We start from the raw sequence: 10,625 nt of genomic DNA on the forward strand, positions 1-10,625 counted from the left end.
TAATGATAAATCTCAATGTGACCTTTTTCACAAAGTCATCACAAATACTTCTGGATGAGGAAAACTGTAGTTAGCCTCTCTCTATCACCTGGAAGTACCCTGGTGTTTGTTGTTTACAAACATGATCAAAAGTTCTAATAAATGGGAGAAGTACCGTTCAGTGTAATGCATAAGTACAGTATTGGTCTTGTTGCACATGCGCGATGATCTCTCTCTCCTCAAGCTCCAGTTTGGTCTAGTCTTAAACCCCTCTTGTGGCATCCTCCTCCTTTTCTTCCGCTGATTTGTTATCTTGACTTGTGTGATGTGCGAGCTTCAGTTCCCCCCAGCAGGGAGCACGTCTGCTGGCATCGGGGATTATTATTAGGAGATCAAATTGTCCTCATCATTCGCGTATCAACGGCATTGATGTAAACATGTCATTTGTCGCTTGGGTTTTCACATAAAAGCATCCCAAACTCCCAGCAGAGAGGATGAATGTAGGTGAGTAAGATATTCATTATTTTCCCTTTTTTTTCTTTTTGTTAAATTAGAGTAGAGCGGTTTATAGATACTTGGGCAGCTCCTTAGATCTTCTCATTAGCATGAACGTGTTAGGTGCGAGCGCATCACTAATGTGTTAAAGGAATACTTTTTTACATTGAGCCATTTTCAGCAGTTAAAAGTTAGTATTTTGTCCAGAATGAATTTGATATCTACATTATTTTTTTTATACAATGAATATCTTTAAAAATGAATTATTCCACTTGCTGTCGAATGAAGATGGCAACACCTGTGCTGAGGAAGTAGGTAACGACCAATCATGGCTCACCTGTTTTCTGGGTTTGGCCATCTTAAGTCGACAGCTAGTGGAAAATTTAGTTTTTAACGGTATTATTGTATCCAAAAAGTAATGTAGCCCAGTTATCAAATTCAATTTTTACTGCTGAAAATGGCTCAATGAGTCAAGTATCCCTTGAAGTTACAAGAGTATTTGTATTAAAAAACAAATAAATAAACAATTTAGTAAAAATTTTCTTTTTGGGCACCTTTTTTGTAAAAAAAAAATAAAAAAGTAAAGAATACGCGAATGTATTGTGGTTGTACAATACTATATAGCTCTGGATAAAAAGAAGACAACATTTCAAGATTAAACAAAACAAAAAGGAAGAATAATTCAACGTTTGGTATCAGGATGGATAAATAAATAAATTAATTAATTAAATAACTTGCCGTGTTGTGAAAGCTCATGTGATATGACTTGGCATATTTGATCCATCTTTCAACTGTGATTCAAATTGCAGAACACAGCAAAACTACTCTCATATCATTAAACAATCGTCATCGGGTAACGTCATCAATATATTCAAAAAAGCTGTCAGTGGGAATCAGGGCGCTTCCACAACATTGCAAACTACAACCAGACGAAAAACATATGACTAACATATTTTGTAAACATCTATTGTATAGAGCCTTATTAGACTGTAAAAAAGTGTACCTACTGAACTCAAAAAGTTGAAATGCCATTGAACGCATCATTGGCATGTTCTTGAAAAGTCGCGATGTGCTGTGTCTTGCATTGGGTCAGCATCACATGGCACAGTGGCAGCAAGCCGCAGCACATTTCAGCACCCTCGGACTCCATGCTCTATTTGGGTCAGATTTTTACGTAATGGACGCAAATGTGGCACAACGTGTGATTGCTTGGCTCTTTTGATGTTTTCGCTGCCTTTGCACATGAGGCTCGTCGAAGCAGGCAACATTGCAACCTGAAAGATGTTCTGACAACTTGAGGAAAATAGCTAAGTTAGATGACTTGCCATAAAAAGGAATATAATTTTTCAACACGGTAAAAAAGTGCTTACTGCCTCACTGTTCTAAGGTCCTGGGTTTGAATCTCAGTTTCAGGCTTCCTGTGTTGAGTTAGCATTTCACTCCGACTTCTTCCAAATTCCAAAAACATGCATTTTAGGTTCAGTCTAAATTGTGGCAATGTGATTGTGAGTAGTTTCTGTGTACTTCTCCTGTATACGCCGCTGTGATGATCCTGCCTCTCCCCCAAAGTCATCTGGGATAGGCTCAAGCTTACCCATGACCCTAATGAGGACAAGAGCTATGGAAAACGGATGGATGGATAATAAGGAGGGTGGAAAAATGAGTGAGACTTGAACAAGCAGATGGCGCAAGTGTTGTGTGTTTATTCCTCCCTCTGGAACCCGGCGTGCCATATACATTCAGAGCCAAAGATAACAAGTGGAGACAAACAAATCCAGCTAAGTGCTGTCTGGCTTTCTTTTATTCTCTGCCTGTGGCCTTCCTTTACAGTCTGGATGCTTCTCCTTTTCATTGAGGAGGGATTTGCTCGGGCTCAGAAGACCGCAGGTAAAATTGAAATCTGCTTGCAGAAATACACATTATCATGCATGTCACATCTTTTGTCTTTTTATATATGAACTGTTGCTCCCGGGGAAATGCTGTAACCCCCTTGATAAAATGCAAAATTATGGAAATGTCAGCAAAGAGAACTTCTTGGCTCGTAAAGAATTGCCTCTGGAGCAGGGTTTCATCTCGGGACTGAAAATTTGCAAACGTGTTTGTGCCCAACTCACTGAGTTGGCCTACAATTACTTTGGTAAAAGTACAGGCACTTGTAAAAGTAGAAGTACTTATACAACTCCTGTACTTAAGTACAAAAGTAGATCCGCGGATTTAACTCAGCTAATCGACGAGTCGATATTACTCTTCTGTATCGACCTTTTAACTATGAAGTCATCTTTCAACTCACTGAAAAATATCCATGGTGTCATAAATCATGGGGTGGTGGTTCAGTGGTAGAGAGGTCACCCTGAGGTTGTGGGTTTGATCCCAGGTAGCGTTCACTATGTCCAATTAGCCATGAGCAAGATATTGAACCCCCATGCGGCACCATCAGTAGGTAAATGAGTAGTCAAAATATAAAAATTCTTTTAGGACCTTGTAAAGTGGAAAAGTGCTATAAAAATGAAGTACCATTTACCATCAGCTATGACTTGATTTTCATCACATGATAGTCGACCACAAAAGCCACTCTTGAGCGCCTCGTTGTCACTGCGCGGAAACCTTGTGGGATATATTCCAGCCGCAGGAGGCCTTAATGTATTTATTTTCATGGCCCAACTATGTCGTTATGTGTAGGCATAAGAAAAATGCTTAGATGAGGTAGCATCCATTTTCCCAGGTTGTAGTAATTGTATTTGATTGACAGCTGGGTTGGCTCCATGCACCGTCAAAGGACACACCCCCAGATCGAAGCGAAAGGTTCACTTTTGAATCCTCGTTCCATTTACTTGGATTATTTTTCCATTGCTAACTTCTACAGGGCTGATAATGACACTTTACAAGGTTTATGTATTTTGACTTTCTGGTGATTTTAAGTATATTTCTGTCGGTTCTGTTTTAATTTCACTCAAGTCAATTAATTGAATCAGTACTTCTTATTTATCAAGTCTACACAAGTGTCTGTACTTAAAGCTGCTCTCTGTAACAATTTGGCCCAAAATATCTTTACAATAGCCTTTTTATTTGACCATTTATAACTGAAACTCATTCTAATTGGTAGATTAACACCATAGCTGTTTACAGTGGGTACTCCTGCAAGCTTCTGGCCAATAGTTTTTAGACTGGATTCGGGTTCGAATTTCCCGCCCTCTGTTTGCGGATGTGACGTCATATGTGTGTTGTGTACGTAAAGAAGGGGGTGTGCTGTTTTGTTTTCATCAACAGGTGGCAGTAGCGATTCAAAATTGAATTTTCTGCGTTCAGTAGCTTTAAAAAAAACGCCTGACACATTACTTTAGACCAGTGCTTCTAAATTTTTTTTTGTAAATCCCCCCAAAAAGAATAAAACATTTCATGCCCCCCCAACTCTCTGCCATGACTATAAATAGTGTCATTTGTCTATAAAATTGTTATAAGTACACGTCTGCAGAGGAGCTAATACTCCATGTGCACTCTCTGATAATGACAGTGCCACTGCCACCTACTGTACTGGACGTGCAATTACACTTTATTCTAGTAAGGCAAGAAAAAACATGTTCCATGGGTCAGACGCACCCCACTTGGCATCTCACCGTGCCCCCCACCCCCTCCCATCCCCAGGGGCGCCGACCAATTTGAGAAAGACTTGTGTTGTTGTGCAGGTAACGGTGCTGCATCTCAAGGGCTGAAACCGTCTCAAAGGCCACCACGCTCTCGCCATTGTGGGAACTGGATTCAGCACGCAGAGGGTGGCAGCTTTAGCTCTCCAAACTACCCCAATACCTACCCTCCCAACAAAGAGTGCCTGTATGTGCTAGAAGGTAAAAATATTAATATATATATTTTTTTAAAAAGCTAAAGGGAAGCAGGTTCCATCTCATAATAACCCACGTGACTCACTCTGCCCCCCAGCGCTGCCCCGGCAGCGGATCGAGCTGCAGTTCAACAAGTCCTTCTACATCGAGGCGTCCTTCGAGTGTCGCTTCGACCACATCGAGGTGCGTGACGGCCCCTTCAGTTTCTCGCCGTTGATCAACCGCTTCTGCGGTTCCACCTGCCCCGGGCTGGTCCTGTCAAGTGGACGCTTCATGTGGATCCGCTTCTATAGCGACGAAGAACTGGAGGGGATCGGTTTTCATGTTCGTTACAGCTTCACAGCAGGTGATTGCTTTTGTAGCATGTTTTCTTATTTGATGTTAGAATTACTCCCCAAAAAAAACATTCTTCTTCTTACACATTTCACAACCAGTTCAAATCATTAAGAAAAAAAGTATATTTACTTTTCCACATTTCAACAAGTCAGTTCATCCCACAGATCACTTTGCCAATTTGAGAATGAAAAATGACTGCTAGAAACTCAAATGTACTCTCTTTTGTTTCCATGCAAAGACCCGGAGTTCTATCTGCATGTGGGGGGGCTCCTAAACCCCATCCCAGGTAGCTTATCAATGACTTATTCTTCAATGAAAATAGAGTGCAGAAGACTCAGTGGTCCTCCTCCTGCTCCTCCTCCAGATTGTCAGTTTGAGCTGTCCGGGGCTGACGGCCTGATCCGATCCAGCCAAGTGGAGGAGGAGTACAAAGTCAAGCCCGACCAGGCCGTTGACTGCATTTGGACCATACGCGCCCCGACTAACAACAAGGTGCAACTCCTGCTTGTTCATGGTCACAAATTAAAGGGGGTGTTTACAGTTAACAAAAAGAAAAAAAAAACTTTCTGCGCTATATACGCTTAAACCGTCAATATGACTTGACTCATATTTCTGTGGCCACATCTTATGCCTCTAATTTAATTTGCAATTTGCGGCTGAGGAAATACAACCAATCAGAGACAGAAGGTGTGATCGTGTCATTTCTCATGCACAATCATAACAAGTAATAAGTAGTGATGGGAAAATGAAGCTTCATGAAGCACTTGTAATATTTTTTGACTCCTCTGATGCCACTCTTGGTTGAAAGATGCAGTGGAAATGTAATCAATTTCCTTTGCACTCGCCTTTATATTTAAACCAAGAGCACCATCTAGGGGAGTCAAAACATATCACAAGTGCTTCATGAAGCTTCATTTTCCCATCACTAGTAATAAGTGTTATAGTAATTTTGGTATGAGTGCTTTTCTGGGGTAACGAAGCATGATTGTTATAGTCGACTATGATGAATTACAAACCCGAGTTCCTCCATGTTGTCATTACATGTTATAGATTTACCTGAGATTCCTGGAGTACCAGATGGAGAACTCCAATGAATGCAAGAAGAACTTTGTGGCTGTTTATGATGGAAGCAACGCTATTGAGGACCTCAAGGTCATACCCAAACGTTGAAAGTAGTGTACTGATCACAATGTACTTCTGTGTGGCAAATATGCACATTGCACCACTAGTAAAGAAAACCTTACATGTGACCAAAGGCTGAGTGATTGAGAAAACAATAGAATTTTATAGAAATGTCTTAAATTATGATTTTAGCCTTTAGTTTGAATGTGTGCAGTGTCCCTCGAAAAGAAGATCTTGCAGCCTACCTGACACGGTCGAAAGCGACTGAACCATTGCACAGTGTGTGGCGTTCTGCAACTAAATGTTAGCAAAAAAGAAAAAAATAATCACCAGGCGTCACCAATTTTCTGCTGCAGTCTGTTTTTATGTGCGCGAGGGTTTAATCAACTGCTGTAATTTGTTCATGAATGTCTGTTTACGGCATATCTTCCGTAAGCTAAATTGCTTGGAAGAGATATAGAATGTTGGCCGTAAGGTAAACAACAGTTAAGTTGTTTAAAAAATAGATGCAGCGGAAACTCACTTACGGACAGGTTAACTAAGTGTGTGCTATAGAGCTGACATTAGTTAGCAGGCTAGTAATCATGTTTTGATAAATTACTCATAGACAAAGCTAGTAAACATTTTATACATACCTGTGAGAAAATGTTTTCAAAGACCCTGACCACTAAGTTTGTCTCTTTAGGAGTGTCTGATTCTTGTTATTTTCCCTGTACACCATTCACTAGATTTTACTCCTCATCCATAGGCTCCGCTGTTACAAAATTAAGTAATTGGTGGTGAAAGACTCTGGTTGGTAACCCGTGGGTAGTAGGTAATGTCTGGTCGGTGCTGGATTTCACTTTCCTTTCTTCTCTTTGATCACTCCTCGGGTCTTCTGACAACCTCACGACTCGAGCTGGATTCTGAAGTATTCGGTTTAGGTGAACGGTACATTCTAAAAAGTAGGGGTGTTAAAAAAAATAGATTCGGCAATATATCGCGATCTTACAGTGCACAATTCTCGAATCAGTTCTATATGCGGACAAATCGATTTTTAAACAGCGATTTTTAATGGAAATATTCAACAAAACGTCTTACTTAGGGTTAGGGTTCACACTTTAGCATTGGAAGAACATTGGAACATTAAACCTATTTTATTTCAGAGCTGTTCAAATAGAAACAGTAGCTCAGTTATAAGCCTGAAGTTTCAGATAAATACATACATTTTCATACAAATCTTACAGTGTACATGTAAGTTTACTGATTAGTATTTTCTAAATTTGGGTGAAAAAGGAAAAAAAAATCGCAATAATCAATTGATAGATTTGTATCGGGACTAATCGAATCGAATCGTGACCTATGACTCGTGATACGGATCGAATCGCCAGTTACTTCGCAATTCACACCCCTACTAAAAAGGTTTGTACAGGTTCATGAAGCACTCATTAGCAGAAAATGTTGTATTACTATGTTGGTTGCAGGCCAAGTTTTGCAGCACCGTGGCCAACGACATCATGCTGGACACGGGTGTGGGCGTGGTGAGGATGTGGGCGGACGAGAGCAGCCGACTCAGTCGCTTTCGGATGTTGTTCACCTCTTTCGCTGACCGTGAGCTAACAAACTACTTTTTACTCACGACGCGCGAGCTTCACGACATGATGGTTTGAAAACCAGTTTTACAAATCTGGGTTCAAACCATCATGTCATCATCCTGTAGTTATGCTAGTTATCCCAGTATACACGGGGAGTCCACTAATGGATTTGGTCACGAGACGTTCAATGCAAGCGCGAGAGCAGGTGTGACGTTAATTTGGACCAACAGCAGAGGGCGTTATTGTCCAACATGGCTGTCCCCTGAGATGGATGAATTATTCTGTTTAGCTTTTGTTCCACAAATGCGATATTAATCAGTACACAGGGTTTTGAGTAGTTTTGCCACATACAATGTATTAATACGTGTACTTGCAAAATAAATAAATAAATGTTAATTAATGCGTGGACTCTGGGCCATTATCAGCACTCCTATTCTCGTTCACGTTAACGAACGAGCCCCAAATAAACTTGAATCATGTACTTATTGTACTTTTCCTGACAAAGCCCTTATAGTCCAACAAAGTAAAATCCAACGTAATCAAAAATATTAAATGGTAAGTGTAGTGCACTTAAATAGCGATTGATACCCAGATAGCAAAAGATGTTAAATCAACATTGAATTCGGGTTAAGTAAGATGTAAACATCGACTTTAATGGGGAAATCTGACTTAAGTCAAAAGACGGGTTACATCGCCAGCGTAGGAACGGAATCCCGCCATAACTAGATAGATAGATAGATAGATAGATCACATGTAATTTTATAATCGGGGCTATAAGACCATAGCTTTTGAAAATGTCTTTGCATAGCTTGGCAACTACTGTTGCGCTGTTGGTGTTTGAACTAACAACCGGGTAGAAAACAACTCTGAGATAAACTTGTGTTTGCTTTACATCAAATCACTGGAGAAGATTTGCACGGTGCCTTGAAAAGATTGTCAAAAGAACATCAAGTATGATTTCATGTGTATGTTCCCACATGGTTTAAGTCTGTAACTCATAGAAAGTGGACTCACCCTAAACAGTTAATTAACATGTAACCAAAATGATTCCAATCTAAGTCCGCAAATTTGGATTTGATTTTGAATTTGCCACGCCCACTCAAACGAGTGTCCGAATTTCCACCCATTTGTGCACAGCACTAATACTGTATATAGTGTTTAGTTCTCCTTTAACAATACAGTGTGTGTGTTGCAGCGCCATGTGTAGGCAGCACATTCTTCTGTCACAGTAACATGTGCATCAACACTTCTCTGGTGTGCAACGGCATCCAAAACTGCGTCTTTCCATGGGACGAAAGCAACTGCAAAGGTTATACATTGGATTTTTATTTGGTGACATCTTATCAACTTATATGGTCATTTGAGCGTCTAACATGGTCTACCTTTCTATCTTGAAAGTAATATCCGTAGCTATACAGTAAGCCGGTTGGCAGACATGAAGTTAGATGTTTTTGTGGCACAGAGAAGAAGCAGAAAGGGATCTTCCAGCACATGACGAGGACTCACGGCACGGTGATCTGCGTGTCCACGGGCGTGGTCATGCTGCTCCTCATCGTCTCCATCTTGGTGCAGATCAAGCAGCCGCGCAAGAAGGTGGTGATCACATGATCTCATCTTCAAAGGCTTAATCTTTCCAAAAGGTGTCCTCATGTTCAAAATACTGCCTGTGTGTATTTCGCAATTTAGGTGTTGGTACGCAAGAATAACTTGTTTCAGCGTGGGGACTACCACTCGCCGTTTGAGCCGCCGCACTATGAACTCTTGACCCTCAGAGAAAAGGTCAGTGGGTTAAACTCAAGACTTGGATTTAATCTTACGGTAAGAATTAAGCAATTCCATTATCGAAATTGCTTATTGATTCTATTCCTCATCGATTCTCTTCTCATTACATATTAACGTACTGGAAGTTTGTCAGATTGTGAACAAATCTTCAAAAAGAGGCTACATGCTTGCTTCAAGCTGTTTGTTGCCATTGCTAGTTAAAGTTTAAACATAAAGCAAAGAGAATGCAACGTTATGTATTAAACCAAACCACTTAACTTCCAATAGTCTGCTAGCTTAATGCTATCATACATAGCAAGACTGGCTAACAAAACTAGCATCAAAGTTATGTAATCTTTTAAACAAATTATATTTAACAGGGGGGTTCAATACCACTTTTAAGCCCAATACCAACACCTGGTATTGATACTCGCGCATCCCTGATATTGAAATACAAACGGTGTAGTGACACATGTAAACAGACAATATAACAATACTCACAAGGCATATATCTGTGTTCTCTGCAAATGACTATTATTACTGTAGCTCCTGCAAACTTTGTTTTTTAATGTACTGTATGTCTGTGTTATCATGCCCCCTGGTGGCCAAGGTTTATACACTGAAAGGTGCACAATTTCAATGGGCTTTCAAACTGTTTCGTCCTTTACATTCTTTGCAATTATTATGACTTTTTAAAAGACAATGTGGTAGGTGCCATTTTTAGTTTTTTGTTGGTGAATTAAACTTGTAATTCAAGGTACCATTGTACAGTGTTTTAGCATTAACATTTTTAAAAAGTTGACTTGTGAGTGGTGTTTGTTTTATAGAAGCTATCAGGGGACCTGGGAGATCTTCCAGAGGAAATTCAGTCCCTTCAGGCTTTCAGGAGGTCGTCTTCTTCAGGCTCGCGCTGCGTTCGCGAGCACCACTGCGGCTCTCAGGCCTCGCTCAACTCCATCAAAAGCGCTCACGGGGCGACCCGCGGCTCTACGGAGCTCACCTCCATCCGAGGCGACGTCCAGAGGGCACCGCCTCCTCTGTGCGGCTCCACCGGCAGCCTGCGTAAAAAAAGCTGGCCTAGCGTCAAAGCCGCCGCCAGCCTTCACACGCAGTACAGCCTGGCGGAGCGGCACCATCGCGTCGTGGAGGACCATGAAGATGACCACGAGGCCGGCGACGGTGCCGGGTACGACGTGTACGTACGCAGGGCTGCCAATAGGAGAGGTCGCTACGAGATAGCCCAACAAAGATCTTTATCTATGGACTTTTAATACAACTACAACTGTAACACTACAACATGTCAGCTTTTAAGTGTGTTATTAAATATGTGTTAATTTCATCAGCCAGGTTTACATGCAAGCATTTTTTTTTTTTATCATTCCGATTAAAATCATTCTCTGGTCAACTGTTTATATGCGACGTGATCTAGCCATTTATTTATATGTGCTACGACACTGAATCAACAATTTTACAGCCGCGTGACATACACAGATTGATGTAAACATCAATATCAAGATGGAGG

The 10,625-nt window shown here is 40.9% G+C and overlaps 1 protein-coding gene across 1 annotated transcript; it reads left to right on the forward strand.

Annotated features, from left to right (window-relative positions):
• The first annotated feature begins 236 nt into the window (after window positions 1-236).
• On the forward strand, window positions 237-10,515 carry neto2b (neuropilin (NRP) and tolloid (TLL)-like 2b). The gene is made up of 12 exons (XM_086074115.1): window positions 237-483; window positions 2,305-2,361; window positions 4,158-4,316; window positions 4,408-4,656; window positions 4,885-4,932; window positions 5,011-5,138; window positions 5,697-5,798; window positions 7,232-7,358; window positions 8,538-8,651; window positions 8,805-8,935; window positions 9,029-9,121; window positions 9,931-10,515. Exons 1-12 carry the CDS (start codon window positions 474-476, stop codon window positions 10,372-10,374), a joined length of 1,662 nt encoding a protein of 553 aa, XP_085930241.1. The 5' UTR covers window positions 237-473; the 3' UTR covers window positions 10,375-10,515.
• Window positions 10,516-10,625: the final 110 nt, after the last annotated feature.

Source organism: Leptonotus elevatus, chromosome 4, assembly GCF_054856555.1.
Source record: "Leptonotus elevatus isolate MCC_2025b chromosome 4, RoL_Lele_1.0, whole genome shotgun sequence".
NCBI lineage: Eukaryota > Metazoa > Chordata > Actinopteri > Syngnathiformes > Syngnathidae > Leptonotus > Leptonotus elevatus.

Bases quoted from the DNA above. Each gene is read 5' to 3' on its own strand.
- neto2b (XM_086074115.1), top strand. The intron at 5,799-7,231 runs GTCATACCCAAA...TGTTGGTTGCAG, and splicing joins ACGCTATTGAGGACCTCAAG to GCCAAGTTTTGCAGCACCGT. The intron at 8,936-9,028 runs GTGGTGATCACA...TTCGCAATTTAG, and splicing joins TCAAGCAGCCGCGCAAGAAG to GTGTTGGTACGCAAGAATAA.